The sequence below is a fragment of the Rhipicephalus sanguineus genome, chromosome 10 (genome assembly GCF_013339695.2).
Source record: "Rhipicephalus sanguineus isolate Rsan-2018 chromosome 10, BIME_Rsan_1.4, whole genome shotgun sequence".
NCBI classification, from domain to species: Eukaryota; Metazoa; Arthropoda; class Arachnida; order Ixodida; family Ixodidae; genus Rhipicephalus; species Rhipicephalus sanguineus.
In genome coordinates, this window is record NC_051185.1 from 87625301 (window position 1) to 87642022 (window position 16722).

General features: G+C 45.3%; 1 protein-coding gene across 1 annotated transcript in view; it reads left to right on the top strand.

The window, feature by feature from the left end:
- LOC119406578 (cytochrome P450 3A24) overlaps nucleotides 1-14661 on the top strand; it is a 63600-nt gene extending 48939 nt beyond the window's left edge. The window contains exons 8-13 of the mRNA XM_049420146.1: nucleotides 501-642; nucleotides 2209-2369; nucleotides 3906-3997; nucleotides 11635-11778; nucleotides 14153-14315; nucleotides 14572-14661. Coding sequence (XP_049276103.1) covers nucleotides 501-642; nucleotides 2209-2369; nucleotides 3906-3997; nucleotides 11635-11778; nucleotides 14153-14315; nucleotides 14572-14661 — 792 coding nt within the window. The remainder of the gene's footprint in view (nucleotides 1-500; nucleotides 643-2208; nucleotides 2370-3905; nucleotides 3998-11634; nucleotides 11779-14152; nucleotides 14316-14571) is intronic.
- The last annotated feature ends 2061 nt before the right edge of the window (nucleotides 14662-16722 follow it).

A 16722-nucleotide genomic window follows, 5' to 3' on the forward strand; every position in this document is an offset into this window, starting at 1 on the left:
TCAATTCAATAACAAAGGCATTCCGCTAGAAGCCATATACCTGAGAACTCTCAAGAACTCCTCTCACACATGCATACGGGTTTGTGAATCGTGCTTACATTCTCCATCATAACGGTCAAGGATAAGCATAACATATCAGCTTACCGTGTCTGGTGTTGATAATACCCACGTTGCTATTGGCAGCGTTACGCAACTGTAAACAACTGGTTATAGAACACATGTGCCATTCTTCAAGAGATATGTTTGTGTATACCAATTACACATATCTTTAGCGTAATTTCGTAACGTTTCCCTCAATGTAAAAAATTCCGCCACAGTCACCTTCCCGCCGCATGCTTCGCATAACATCGATTCACACGTTACGTGAGATATGTAGAATTTTTTCGGTTTGGAATGCCTCGATAAGTTCCCGAGATCTGTGATTGCGCATATTTAAAACATTCGTTATGATCTTCTGCAGATTGCACTGCGTGTAACGACATTATCTCCTTTCTTTTCAGCGTCAAGAAGATTTCTTGCAACTAATGATGGATGCTCACGATGGTAATTTGGCTTCCAGCGATGATGGCTCAGTGGAGCTTCATGAGAAGCTGTTCCACGATGGCTCGGAAGCTAATGTGACGACGCCAACCAATAGTAAACGTGCGTGCTTATCATTTGTACTGATGCGCTCTAATGACGTTTTAAAAATGCAGTACCTTTCAAACAATAACACTTGTTGTTTGACCTGCGCATCTATACGCCAATACAATGATGTCAATTGATGATTTGCTGTTCTAAAGAGTTTTAACTTCTGATTAGTTGAAACGTTTGAATTGGTGCCTCTGACTGCTGTACTACAATGGTTGACTACAATTAGGGTATCGCAAGGGCTCAATTTCTAGTCGTGATATCAAACCGCGAAAAATACATTCTTGTTCTTAGTATTTTTAAGAAACAAATATATTTGGCATGTCACTGCCTACGCTCAGCAATTCTCGTTCAAAAAGGGTCGATGTGTTGCGCATGACACACTGATCTCTGAAGAAAATACTATTCTTGTAATTCCTATTCGTGATTGCGTGAAGGTACTCATATCCAGGTACTTATGGTCTTCTTGCACAGCGACGAGTTTCATCAAAAAATCTTATCCGAATAAACGGTGTCATTTCCGATACCAGCGAAGTACTTCCTTAACTGATGGGCACCTAATTTAAGCTACGATGATGCTGATATTTGTTTAATTATTTAATAAATATATTAGACATACTTTCAAGGCCCGAAGGTTCTACAGAAAAGATTTGGGAAAGAAATAATTAGACGTGCAGTTAAAAGAAGAAAATTACAAGGCATCTTGCATGGTATGTTTGAAATCATTGTTCGTCCATTATGCTGGCAATGTAGGCGGGAAGGTGGTTCTTCGCTTGTCCTAGGAATATATCTTGGGTTTTACGTGCCGAAACCACGATATGATTATGAGGCACGTTGTAGTGGAGGGCTCCGGAAATTTTGACCACTTGGTGTTCTTTGACGTGTACTGACATCGCACAGTATATGGGCCTCTACCACTTCGCCTATATAGCTGTTGAATTTCAAGTCCACATTTTCTTGCCCAACCAATACAAACGTATTTCAAGCCGCACTTTCAAGATGGTGCAGCTACTCCGTACAGTGTGTGCCGACGTATTCGACACAGCCTTCTCTCGCTTTTTTCAGCATATCTATTCGTGTTACTCTGTCGTTGCAGAAAGAAATGAATTGAATGCGAAGTACCAGTTTTCTGTTGCAATTTTCATTTGCGCATATCGCGTCAGATCGACACATGAATGTAGATTCTTAAAACCACGTAGAAAACTCATTCTTCCAAATCAATATGCATAAAGGTACACTAATTTTGAGTCATGAGCAAATCACTAAATGAACTTATGTGGGCAGTCATCGTCTTAAGTGGCTAAGTTGTGCGAAGAGGAAGCGAAAATTACATAGACGATGCGAAGCATTTTGCTTCATTCAATTGTGTCTTACGTTCGAATGAAACTATCGGCCATCACAGCGCAGAAACGTGTGCTAACATTCAACATTACGCTCTGCCTTTTAACTGAGGATCTCGCGTTCTTTTGAGATAACCATTAACAGTTTCTTACAGTCCCTTATGGGCTGAATAGTAGCATTATTCGGCTTTTTTGTGCACATAACCTACTAACATCACAGATGTTTGCTTCTCTGAAGGTTTGAGTGAACTCGAAGCCCTGGCGCAATGTGTGCTTTTCTTCGTGGCCGGACAGGAGACTACTTCGACAACGATAGCCGTCACCGCCTATCTCCTTGCACTTAATCCAGACGTCCAGGAAAAACTTCGAAAAGAAGTGGACGATTGCATCGCGACCAACGTAAGTGCATTTCCTACTGTGCACCTTGAATTTTGCGTACCTGTGACTACATTACATTTTAAAAGCTGAGCTGTTTAAGCTCGAGCTTGTTCCGGTTGTGTTCGCAAAACGCCTTCGAATGATGACGTCACTGTGAGTCGCATAGCAGTGCGTTGGAGGAAGGAAAGAAGGAAAACAGATTAGAAGTCTAGAGAATAAGGAGAACAAATAAATAAAGCAAAATAATTATATTGACTATGCGGGATTCGAACCCGGGTACCCACGATCCAAAGGCGAGCGTCATAACCACTCGGATATCTAGGCACGCTAGCAGAACACGCGTTTGTGAGAACCATATCAATGCGTTGCTAGGGGCGAGAGAACAAGAAGAGGGCACAGAGAAAGGAAAGAGAGAGAGAGAAATGAAGAGAAACAGATCGATAGAAAGAAAGAGAGAGAAAGAATAAATAAAATAAAATTTCTTGGCAAGCCGGACATTCACGGTCCGAAGACGAGCGTCGTAACCACTGGGTAACCAGGCACTCCTACGGGAAGAAGCGTTTATGGGAACCATATGGTTGCGTTGGTATAGGCCACAAAACGAAAAAAAAAGCATAGAGAGAAAGAAAGAAAGAAAGAAAGAAGACTGCGAAACAGAGAGAGAGAGAGAAACAGACAGAAAGAAAAGAGAAAGAAAGAGGAAGATAGGCAAAGTAAGAGACAGAAACAAATTGAAAGAAAGAGGAACAAATAGAGAGAAATAAATAGAGAGAGACTCAACACTGGCTTTCCCAGGCTTAACTACCGCTTTCTATGCTTATGTGTCTATATGTAAGCTTAGCTTGCTATCTCTAAGCTTCGCTTGACTGGTATGCTGAGGATGGCCGCCCAGCTCCTCAGCGCTTGTCCTGTGTAGTATTTCTTCTTTTGTCTCTCGTTTTTTCGGAATGTAAATTTACTATGTCTACTCCACTGTTCCTTCGTGATTAGTACCACCAGTGCAAAGCTGGCCTAAATTTGTGTGATTTTTTTCGGGGATTCCATCTGACAAGCTCCTAATTTTCATGTCCTAGCTTAACAGAGAGGAACTGGAATCCTTGATTTTAAGGCTTTAATGGCCTATTGTAATGATTTCCGGAATAAACTGACGCAATTTCCTGATTTTAACAATGCCTGGGTTAGCCTCGCAATATTTCCGTTACTGACGTGGAAACAGTATATTTCATTCTGACTTTAGAAGCAAACCAACAGGCCAGAGCATACATGATATCTTGGGGATTCTTAGGGCGCTCTGAAACGTCACCGACGATCACATCAGCGTATTCAGTATAATGCTAAGTTTTACATTTCTTTCTCCGTCCTGGTCTAACAAAATTTCCTCTGCTCGTGTGACTTGTACGAGATAACAATACAAATATGGCAGCGATTAAAAGCATTTCCTCAACTTGAAGCCCGCGTTGCCTGAGGTTGTTTCACGCTACGCCTCACACGGCTCGCAAGATAGATTTGTACTTCAAAAACTGGCAGCAGAAACGGCTCTGTACTGATCTTTCGCAGGGCCCAGAACCAAGCCTGGATGTCATATCTAGGTTGAAGTACCTCAACTGCGTGGTATCCGAAGCGTTACGCCTATTTCCAGTGGCACCAAGGTGAGCTTGAGCGCTATTTGGAAGAAGTGTGCTGAATGAATTGCCCAGTTCAGCGCGGCTGATTGTGCATGCAGTTGAACCCCTTAATATGACGAAGGCCCTCAACAACGAAATTCTCGCGAACACGAAGAAATCTGCCATCCCCACCGAACGTCCATAGACTTCAATGCATTTGCGCCCTTTAGATAGCGAACAGATTTTAAAACAATCCCACAATAACGAAACTTTCAGGTAGTAATCCGCAAAGTTTTTTTCAACCCATGAGCTAGTTGAGAAACCAGAAGTTCGAACAGTTCGACACCGCTCATTCTACAAGTCGGGCACATACGTCTCCGCCAACAAGCATCGAGGCGACCATTGCTGTTTGCATGCAGTCGGATGATGACGATAACAATGAGACTGATGAAGGTGACGGAGATAGCCACAAGTTCAACAAGACGCTGTCTAATTGCACGACGTTTTGCGTGCTGACGCCGACCAGATCGTGCGCGAAGTGTTCTGCGAGGACGCTCTCATCAAAAGTCTGAGCAAAGAATATCAGAGTGACGACGAGAGTAGTGGCGTAGCAAGGGGGGCGGGCACACCGAGCCCGTGCCCCCCCCCCCCCGAATTTTTTTTTTCGCCATAGTATACAGAGTTCAAAATGACACTCGGCGCGGCCCGCTGGCGAAGCCCCGTAGGGGCCAAGTTATTTCAGATTAGATTAGATCACATCTGCCTGCCCGACCCCCACTAGAGATCAAGGACGTGCCCCCCTCCCCCCGAAAGAAATTTCTGGCGACGCCCCTGGACGAGAGTGAGCAGAGAAAAAAAATGCACGAAAGACAGGTAAGTTCGCGCGAAGTTCTTGATGTTTTGACATCACTCGCACTTTCCTCGGCCCCACGACGACGACGAAGCTATGCAAAGCTTATTAAACTGTTAGCTCCTTCAGAGCAGCGTGTAACAGAGTGAGATGAGTGACTTCTTTAAATAAATTTGGTTGTGCGAAGCAGTTGGTGTGTGTATCTTTCTATTTTTGCGACAACGAAATTCTCACGATAACGAACGAAACTCGCTTCCCCGGCGATTTCGTTATTGAGGGGTTTGACTCATCGCGTGTTCCAGTTTATCGGCCTACGCTCAAATTGACGGTTTTCTTAGCGCACTCTAAGCAACGTATGATATGAAGCAAATCAATGCCTGACTATATCTTTTACTTTTATCGAGGCTAAACTGGGGCTCTTACACAGCCAAGTAACTCTCAGATCTCAGCTCATTGGATCTCAAGAATAAAATAGCATAACGTTGCTATTTACCGATGAAAAGCTACCTCAGAATTAATTAAGGCTGTGTTATAAACTATATGTCGGCTATAAATTTTAACTTACCAGAAAGACCAAATACTACCAACGACACATAATGCCTAAATGCAGCAGTTACTGAGGTGTCAGAGTTTTGGGAGGAATACGACTTTCACTTAAACATGTTTTATTGTCATAGTTTGCCTAACGCTGAGTCGCTGTGTACCTATCTGTAACTTTGTAATTGCCTGTTTTAACGCGACAGCGTTAAAGAGCTCGTTTTGCGGAAACTCCGGTGTCGGCGTCGGTATACACGTCGGTGTCGTTGGTTGTGAGCGAAACATCATCGTGTAAGTGACCCAGCAATCGATCAAGATACAAATAAAATACAATGAATAATAAAAGTATTTGGCTTGGGTGAGAGTCGAACCCCGGCCGCCTGCGTGGCAAGCAGATGTTCTACCATAGAGCCTAGTTTTTGCTTTAGACTGCTTCGAAAAAAACACTATACGAATGCCATGTAGTGGAAGGAGTGTCTTTAACGCATGTATTATTGCTTGACAGAAGCGGAGAATCGCGCCAGGCGTTAACACATGTAAATTGCGCAATGAGTCGGTGTTTTACAGGCCCACCCATTACAAAATGCTCAGACATTTAATCATATTCATCAGCGAAAGCATCAATAAAGTGAGCAGCTGCGTAGATTCGCGTGTTGCCTTACGGACGCGTAGTGGGCCCTTCACTGTTTCGCAAAAGGAAGACATATGGCGTGGTGGGGACTTAACTGTACTTTCAGTAGGCATTCTAGGATAGTTTCAAACAGCCAATGTTACGCGTGCAGTCGTTCGTTTCCTTACGGCACGGCTGAGGCATGCACTGAGAACCAAAGCGAGGCTAGCAATTGAGGCGATGCGCACAGGGCCAGATTGCGATATCACGTTCTACTCTTGAAGGCGTAGCTCAAGCGCCCTCCAAGTTGTTCTTTTTATGTTTTTTTGTCAAAGGAACAACTTTAGGTGCGCTTTTCTTCGCTGAAGAAGGGTAATTTTTTCGAGGGGTTCGTTTCGTAGTTACACGCAACCAAATGAAGAGAAATGCCCTACAAAATTGAATAGGGGAGGGGCCTTCGTCGGAGCTCAACTGGTAGAGCATCGGACACGTAATTCGAAGGTTTTCGTTTCGGATAAGAGCAACGAATGGAGTGTTTTCAGATCGCATTTAATCCATTTCAATTAATGCCATGGTTACTACACTATAGTTAAAGACCAATTAATGGTCCCTGATGTTTCCTTGGCGTTGTGATCTGATGGACTCATTTAGTTGAGGGACTCATTTGATCTAATGGACTTATTTAGCTGCGCTTGAGAGCCGTAATGACACTAGCGGGGTTAACTTTTTGAGATTGCAAATGTCTGTGGAGAGGACAGTTTCGGTAAACTTCCGAGGAGCCTTTAATTCAACATACGGACTGTGAACGCACACACTCCACTGGGACCTAGTTGTTGACAGTCGTCCACCTGCATTGTACGGCATCGGAGCGAGCTTAATCCAGCGCAAACGCGTACACGTGTGAAGATGCGCCTACATGCGGACGTGCTAAGCGCGCGGGAGAGGACCGGTTTCATCCAGTCAGGCGACGCTGTTCCCGCCGCGGCCAAGGTCAAATTATATCGGCTGCGAAACATGGAACAAAAAGTGGTCGAAAACCTATTGCCAGAGGCATCAATGCCCGCCGTACGATTGAAGCGCAACTTGGCCAGGAGGGTACAAATAACGAAAGCCAGAACTCATGGGAATTTCTTTTTCGAACACTCCTAATTTTATACCGGGTGTCCCAGCTATTTTTAGCCAAGAGTAAAAAAATACAATACTGAAGGCAGGCGAGTGAAATCAGTTTCAAACTGCTGAAATCCACCTTGTGCTCTACACACAATTTTTTGTTTTGTAATTCATTAGTATGTTAATTAGGATTATTTAAGTAAATTGCTAAGCCTTGGCCCCAATTGCCTTATTTGCGATAAACAAAGTTTCACGTATACTATTTTTTCTAAGCCGCAAAGAAAGCCCACGAAAGAACCACGTGACTCGCGCATTCGCGTGCAGCGAACGTGCTGCTCTCAGCCGTGGTTTGAGCGAACGAAATTAGACGTGCCCGCGACTCGCCGGCTCCACTGTAGCGGTAGGCCGATATGTTGGCGGTGGTTTCTTGACCCACGTCAGCCAGATGGCGCGAGTGAAGGTGCACGCTGTAGCGAGCACTATACAATAATGACTAATAGCTAAGCGGCTCAGCGGGCCCTGCGGACGAGCGGATAGGGCAGCGGGCACAAGACGAAAGAGAGAGGGACGTAACATTAGAAAAGGAAAGGCAGGGAGGTTAACCAGTTTAGCAAAACTGGTTTGCTACCCTACACATGGAAACAGGGTGAGGGAGATTTAAGGATGGAAAGGAAAGAAAGAGAGAAAGATAGCACATGACACAGCACACAAAGAGGTCAATCACAGTCGGTCACTCTTGCGTGGAACGCGACATTTCTGTCACAGCCGCTTGTCCAAGTTCTCTTAAAAACTTCAGCAGTGGCCTTCGTTGCCTTCAGCTACGACGTCTTCTGTTGACGACATGCAAGATATGCTTCAACATACATTTGTCTACTGTCAAAGTGCGCTAGCACGGACGCCAGTGACTGTCTCTGAATATTATATACCGGGCAGTCGCACAGGATGTGATGTAGCGTCTCCTCGCAACGACAGGTATGGCTAAGAGCGTTCTCCGGCCGTTCCAATCCGAAAGGAATAGGATTTTGTAAATGCCACCCCTAGCAATAAGTGATAAAACAGTGTGGCCTCTCTTCGGCGGAGTCCAGTTGGCATACAGAGATGCATCAAAGAGGAGAGATGGCGTTGACGATTTGTCCGGTTGGTTTGGCTGCTTCAGTTGACACCATAGAGCGAGTGTAATCTCCTGTGCAAGTCCTCGAAGACTACTGGCAGCGTCAGACCTTGAAAGTTGAAGAGCAAAGGCTTAGCGTGGACCCGATCGTTCCAGCAGAACGTAGGATGCACCTCGCGCATGCTGTGTGTCAAGGTGCCTCTGCTTAGGGCCGTATACTCAGACGATCGCAAAAGACGACAATCTCAAAAGCATCGTCGTTGGTGCGCGCTGATAGGCTGTTGAGCAAAACCGGAAATGTGAGGGCGCAATCTATTATTTCCGTCGACTTGAAGGTGCTCTACGGCGCTACTGTCATGCCTGGAATAAGCGAATACAGCTTATCACCGTCGTGTGGTGGTGAGGTCTAGAATTTCAGTGACGCTGACGCTAGCTTCTAGCATTCAATCCGCGGTGGATGCTCAAAGCACATTTTAGATGCGAAGCATCTTATGAGCGAGCTTGATCCAATGGCGTCCGCGCTCCACTGCGCATGCGCGTCCCCTCCCCCTGTCTCTCCTCTCCTAAGCTCAGCCCCCTCCCCCTCGCGCGCCTCAATCTCTCCTGCGCAACGCCGCGATGAGCGCCAGCGCACACGCGTCCCATCCCACTCTCTCTCCTCTCCTACGCTCCCCTCCTCTCTCATGCCTTATTCCTCTCCTGCGACGAGTAGGCAGCATGCGATGCCTCCGGCGTGTTAACGCGGCACGAGCAGCCGATGGCCGCCTCTGCTTCTGTGGCTCTAGACGCGGGACGCTCGTGCTCTCCTTCCCTCGATGAAGAACCCCTTGACGACACCAATGGCATGGACTCCAGAGAGGCAGACGCACATGAACTTGCGACTTTGCGCAGTCGAATACCTTGGACGCTCTGATTCTACGCCAGAGGAAGGCACAGCGAGCATCGCGTGAATCGCATGTGACATGCCACCAAAAGCTTTCGTTGCTTTTGTCGCCACGCAGCCGGGGCGACGGAGAGGGAGCACCCTGCACGTGCGACGTGAGCCGAGTGACGCGCGGAGCATACTGCCGAGTGACATATCAGTTCCTTCCCTAACCTTATACTGAAGTGTTGCACGTGTCCTATAGACCCTATGCAAAGTCTGCTGCCATCTAGCGGTCGCCGTGTGCATTTCCGTCATGTTGAAGGCTAAACGCGATCCGCATGTGCACACACGGAGCGTACGTATCGACATGTGGCGATTGCTAGGAACGGCAATGCCGACATATTTTCGTGTGCCGTGTTGCTCAGACTGAGGAAATTGGGGGGCTCAAGAAAGGTTTCCAGGAAACTATCCTCTATGTTACTATATTTGTTCGCAGGCCGACGAGAAGCGGCAGATCATTCCGTTGCTTCGGCCACTGCTCACGACTAACGCAGTGTTTACGTTCGCAGTTCTTCATAGATGCCGTATGTGACAGCATCGCCACTCATCAGAAAACACTTTTTTCGGGCCATGCCGGAACCCGACAGCTTTCGCGCCGTGTGCTTGGAGGTAAAGAGAAACCGCAGCTTCGTGCGCGAGCCTCGAAGCTACATGGCGGCTACTCGCGCATGCCTGCGCTTGCTGTTACTTTGCATTACTTTGGTTATTACATTGCGAGAACAATTACATGTTAGACAGGTCGGTCGAGGGCGTCATCGATTCTCTGCGAACGGACCGATTGTGCTGGAGCGTGTTTGTAGTTGGCTTTCGATTGGCGAGTTCAACAAGGTAGCATTTGGTGGGATGCTTTGCGCGCGTATTGCTTCACTATGCGCATTTTTTCAACATTTCATGTGCTATCGCTACCAAATTCAGAGGGGTGGCCCGAAAGCCTGACCACCCCCCTTACATTATTTTTAATCTATACGTAGCCCAAGAGGCTCTCCCAGAAGCTGACCCCCTTAGGAAAAATCCTGTATCTACTTTGTGTGCTGTGAAAAGTTAACAGAGGCTTCTGTGTGGCGCTTTTCTTATGAAGTTAAAAAAAAAAAAGAATGCCGTTCCGGAAAATGTGGTAAGCTCGACCGTGGAGTGCGTTTCTGTTGGTTACGCGCTTTGGTGGGTTCGCAAGAGCTCAGTCTGCGACGCAAAAGTGCCTTGCGGAAACGGGCTTAGATTGTAAGGCTCCAGTGGGCCCCGAAAGTGACGGCGTGAACGCGAATATTCTTGGCGTATTGTGTTATTTACGAGCACACGTCCGCTTTGAAATGGGTCAACAGCACTTTCTTACCGTCATCGCTGTGCCTTGCCGTGTCGCGCGCCAGAGCCTCCTCCCAACCATCCTACATTGCACTCAAGGTATTCAGATAGCTAACGATGCCTTATTTGTTACACTGAAAACAGAGACAAAATTTATAACTTAGAGCGGAACTTCATTAGCAACAATGACAGGCCTACATATGACTAGGTGACAAACTTGTACCTTCTTATCGTTGTGAGGCAGTTCTTTACACGTAATAACTAGGAAATACCGGTAACGTGTACCTGCTGTTACGCACTCGTCTGACGTTTTTATGCACCGGTTGCCCACCATTAAAGCAGACACAAGCAAGTACTTCGAGCAGCGATAGCAATGCGATTCGGACACAATCCTCCAACACCAACCCACTGCCAAATCGGTAGCTTCGTGAAGCCTGACTGAGCACTTCGAGGTGCGTCAACAACTCTGATGCCGTCATTCAAACTCTATTGGGAGACAAGCTATGGCCTTTGGACAGCGTAATTAGGCCTCTAATTAAGGTAAATTGACGCGTTCTATGTAGCCCTTCACTTGTGTACTGCGTACCCCCCAAACATCAATTACCTCTGTTCATTCTGCGCAAACCAATATCTTCGTTTTTGTAGTTTCGATGCGCACCTATAGCACTTAATTTTAATTAATTATACTTGCAGTTAAGTGGCCCTTTTCTATAGTAAACGTATGCTTCTATGTCATGTCTATAATACACAATCTCTCAGATTTTCTTTATATATCGCTATATTTTTCTCATGGTTTCTTTAAAATTTATGGACAAGCCGGGCTCGGTGGTGAATCTGGGGTGCTCCGCAAGAAACTTAATGTCGCTAGGTGCAACTGCCATCAAAATGAGTGCTAAAACATAAGTAAACTTAATTGCCGACCACATAATCTACTGACAACAGTATTTATTGCCTTCCGGCTAGCAGTTTAGTATTCAGCTTCCCCTTCTGGATTATTTATGACATCATCAAAACCTACTCAGTATTGGCGTTTCAAAGGCGCCAGGCTCAATTTTATCCACCGAGAGTCACTGATATGGCACAAGTTGAACACGCCATGCGATATGTTCGTGTTAAATGGCTGTGCACAGAGATAAGATCAGTCGCCCTACATGTGCGTGACATGTATATGAAGTAAGGACGTGAGATTAAGGACACCAAAATCTGCATCTCAGAGTACATAGTTGATATTGTGTTTCAGACTTCAGCGGTCGGGCGACATCGACTATGTTCTTGGTGACACTGGAATCAAGCTTCCGAAAGGATGTTCTCTTTATATACCTGTTTACGCCATGCACCACGACCCGGAGTTGTTTCCCGATCCTGAGAGCTTCAGACCTGAACGGCAAGTACCAGCAAGAAAATTGCTTAATTATCCCGTTCTTTCCTCCAGCTGCTGTCGAACGAAGGTTGATCGCAGTTAAAAAGGCATCCAAAGCACACATACAAGAATGGTAACTGTATACAGCTGTATACGTTCACGTAATATGTCAGCTAGGTGCCCTAGATGTGATATTCAATGCGCAGGACACACAACCAATCATCAGGAAAGGCAGCGAAATGGATACCACGGCATTACAACCATGTTGGCGTGATGAACTGAAGAGGTCTGCAACAACAAAATAGAATCATCCCGTACAAGGCAGCGTAATTTGGAGATCATGGGCGAGCCTCAATCCTGCAGTGTACGCACAGTAGACTGAGTACTCGAGGTATATAGCGTTGGTGGTGACGATGCTGCAACACCGGGGATCTTTGACGCTGGCTTAAATCTAGTTACGCGGGCCTCTCGCATTTATTCTCCATTTAAACGCGGCCACCGCGACCTTCGGGCCATCGGTCGAGCACCGTAGCCACTACACCACCGTGCGCGTAGACGCCGCAGAAGCGGGGCTCGCCTGATATACGCAACCGGTAATTGCTCCGCCTGAGCCTCTTATGAGCGGATATCAGGGGTGTCACCAGGGGCTGACTAGCCCCATGTCACGCAGGAAGCCAATGAGTCGGCGTCGATTTCTATTCCTGATTGCCACTGGTCACCTGGTCAAAACGATGTCTCTAAATGTACAGTTTGTATACCATCCTTTTGGTCTCTGTGTCGAACTGAGGGCATAGCTGAACGACATGTTCAATGTCACCGATATGACAATAGAATCAAGGTAGTTGAAAAGTACGTCGTCCACCCTTAAAATCTAAGCTGGGTTGTCAAGTTCGGGTTGGTTTTAATGCGGTGCAACAGTGCTACATCTTCGCCGCAAGTTCATTGATCGCACAGGCTTGTATTGACCTAGAGCAATTACGGATTGCATATATGACAAAAAACGAGACATACGTCGAAAATAGCATGTTGGTTTATCGTGTTGGCCACGGGACCAGTCCCACGGCAGAAACATAAAAACCATTCTACATACGGTGCGTATTTTCTTTTTCTGCAAATTCTTCGCGGGTGTCCAACATGCAGTTTTTTAGAACGTTATATATATATATATATATATACTTAGCGTTCTCTAGAATTATCATTGTTGTGGCCCAAGTAGGGGCGTTGTCAAGGGGGGGTTGAACCCCGAACAACCCCTTGGCTACATGCGTAAAGTACGGTTGAACCCCCCCCCCCCCGCCCCCGAAAACATTTCTGGCTACGTCCCTGGGCCCAAGTGTGTGCTTCGCTTGCAAGAGCATCGGCATTTTCATTCCCCTGAATTTCTACGTGGCATGGTATTCACCTATACTGTAGGTAAACTCTATACTCGTATATTTATTCAGCAATGGCTAATAGCCTTGCAAACTCTTGTGAAGATAGGTAACGATGTATACAGTGCAAGGCTGACTGACTTCCTCAGCGCCTTCATCTCTAGTGCTGAGTGTTCCATTACCTTTCACACCGCCGAGTTAGATTCGCTTCCTACTGCTGCAGAGGAAACTACGCAATCCAGGAGGCCAGATCATGAGACGCCAAGGAAGATTATGCAGGATGCGTCTACCCAGCTATCTGCGAACATGCGCACCCGTCTAGGCACACTTGTAGGTGGCCTTGATTCGCAGTGGTCATATGGTTCAGCACAAGAAACTTCAATACGGCCGTTGGAACGTCGCTGCACTGACGCTGTAGATAACTTGCACAAAGAACCGTGACGGGTAAAGCAACTTCTTTTCGACCATGCCAACCCAAAATAGTATATGCGGTTCAAGGGCACGGGATGTGGAAGCCAGTCCTTGCTCTGAGCCGCCGGAGAAACGCCGTGCCAGCGAAGCACCTGCCCTGCCTTATTAGCAGCGTCAACGCGAGCGGAGAAGGCAAAATGCTGAGAGGAATAGAACACGGCGGGAGACATTCCTTTAGCTCTACAACGCGTTTCCAGCGTGTTGCGTTTTTCGAACGTGTGAGACTCGTGCGTAGTTAAAACACCACTCCGAGACAACGTTAAACCTTATCGTCAATGCCAAGGTTGCCCTTCGTGCGAAACAATTAAAACATTTTCATGTACAGCAAAGCTGCACAGACGATGGGGTCTCTTGAGAGGAGCATAGGGAAAGAAGGTCACCCAATGAAGCTTACGTAAGGCGGACGGCTCAAAGGGTTACTGAGAAATAAATGGGCAAAACGAAGGAAGAGACTTTCACCTATGTGGAACTGTTCGAAATTTTGTTCCTGGTGCACAGCTGTTCTTAAGGTAGCAACTGCTGCGTTCAAACATGTACCTTACTTTCTCCTCCCACAGTTTCAGCGAGGAGAACGTGGATTCCATTCAGCCGTACACCTACCTTCCGTTTGGTGCTGGGCCACGGAACTGCATCGGAATGCGCTTTGCGCTTCAGTCCGTCAAGCTCTGTCTGCTTCATTCTCTCCACAGCGTTGAGTTCTTTCGCAGCGACAACACAAAGGTACGCCCTAGCTACTTGGCTCACGTAAGCCAGCAATCTATAGCAAAGCATTGGGGTCCCTCGCAGCCGTCATACTCTAGCGGCATGCTGACATATGTTCGAGTTGCTTTCACAAATCAACTGCGAATTCATCGAAAAAGAGCTTGCAATGATACAATATGAATGAATCGTTATTCTTAAAAACTTGAAAAACAAAAGCTTCTTCCCATCGTGACCATTGCCGAATGCATGAGACTGTTTTTTTTTTACCTTGCAGGTTCCCTTGACCATAAACAAAGGACCTGGAGTCATGTCGATAGAAGAAATTATAGTTGGAACCCGGAGAAGACCAGAAAGACACGACTAGCCAAGCTATCGCAAAAATAATGAGAGCTTACTGTGTAGTGCGTGCCATGTAGCAGCAAAGATGGGTGTTTTCCTTGCGTAACCACGTATTGTGTAAGGCAAAAGGACACGGAGTGGTTAACCTTGCTGTCTTTTCACCTATTTAGTTTCTTTTTGTCAGTGAAACTGATCGAAACTTAGCTAACCATACCAATGAAACATCAGATACACCCTAGGTGGAGGCACGTTCATTGTGGTGCATGTCGAACGGAGTGCTTGATTAGGGTGGTAGGCCACCTTCAAAAGTCCATTTTTGTCGCCAAATCTATATTTAATTTCTGGCTTTTTATGGACGCCCAAATATTAAAAAATATGTTGCAGCAAAAATATCCTCCTATCGTCATTAGTTTTCGAGTTACAGCAAATTTTCCATACCCCATGCTGATATATCGAAACCAAAACCACATTGCGTTCGTTACGAAAATAAGCGTTTTTTCTTCTATATTAATGATAATCAAAATACTTAATCAGTTTTATTTTGACTATTTCATAAAAGGATGTCATTAAATTCAACTTTTATGTTCTAATTAATATTGTGTTTTCAATTGATTTAAATTTCTAAATGCGGCCACGAGGGGAACGAACACTTTTAGCAAGCTCTGAAATCTTTGTCTGTGTTTTTTTTTTCAAAATAGGAATTTGTTCCAAATCCTGTGACGCAAACTTTCATAACTTTTTTTCTCAGTGTGGACTTCGAACTGAAATTTTGTATGCTAAATTACAACATATATATGTGTGCAGTGAACGAGAATAAAAGAAATTGATGGAATATTTTTCAATTCACAGCTGATTTGGTAAACAGGTTGAGTCTAAATGGGCTATTTTGCTCCGTCTTTTTGGTTTTTTAACATTGCTTCCTTGATATGTACTGAATAATATTTATCCCAGTTCATTGCATAGCTCCAAGCTTTAGTTACACAGATGCCAAAGCTTTACTGAATTAAGCGACCCATTGGTCACTTATCACGGCTAGCGTGACTACCACTTTTAATGCAATTTTAGACAAAGATTACCTCCCAATAAGTAAATAATCAAGATTTCGCACTGTAAATGGCTGGGTAAGCTAAATAAGACAGAAAGTGAAATAAGATGAAAGGTGATCGAAATTTTGTTAACTATACAAAAAAAAAATACAGCAGCTTGCGAAATGTCGCGCAAGAGTAATTCGCAGCAGAGATCGTGGACTAGAAGCGGAAGAGGACCAGGCTGAAGAAGATAAAGAAGAGAGTGCGTGCCGGATAATGCAGATTATAGTTTTTCGACGTCACACGACAAATTAAACTTGCTATAATGCACTATACATGGCTATGAGTTCTCTATCTCTTTCCATCTTCTTTTTGTGTATGTTGCTTTATATCTCTTCCTCTCTCTCTCTTTCTGTCTTTTTTTTTCTCTTTATCTTTCTTCCTATGTCTTTGTTTCTCAAAATAACCTATATAATAATAATGATATATTTTGTTTAACGTCCCAAAACTACGATATGGTTTTGAGGTACGCAGTAGTGGAGGGCTCCAGAAATTTTGACCATCTAGGGTTCTTCAGCATGCACCTAAATCTAAGTACACGGGCATCGAACATTTTCGCCTCCACCAAAAATGCAGCCGCCGCGGCCGGGTTGTCCTTGTTTCTCGATCTCTCTGTGTGGTAGGTCTGTTTCCTTTGATGTTTTTATCTATTTCTTTCGTTTGTTATTTCTTTCTCTATAGCTCTCTGTAGTCGCTATCTCGCCTTCTATTTTTTATCTGTTCATCTCTTGCTCTCTAACTCTCTCTGTCTGCGTCTATTTGTTTATCTGTCTTTTATTGCGATAGCAATTATATGGACACTCTCGGCGAATTTTTGCCGTCGCCGTCATGTCCCGGGTATGTATATGTATGTATATTGTAACGACGTGGGATCGACGAGGACATGGAGAACGATAGGCAAACACGCTTTATCATTCAGAGAAACTGCCACGTCTTCTTAAGTGTTCATCGAACGTAGCAGAAAAGACAATCACGTCATTGAGGTACACCAGGCAGGT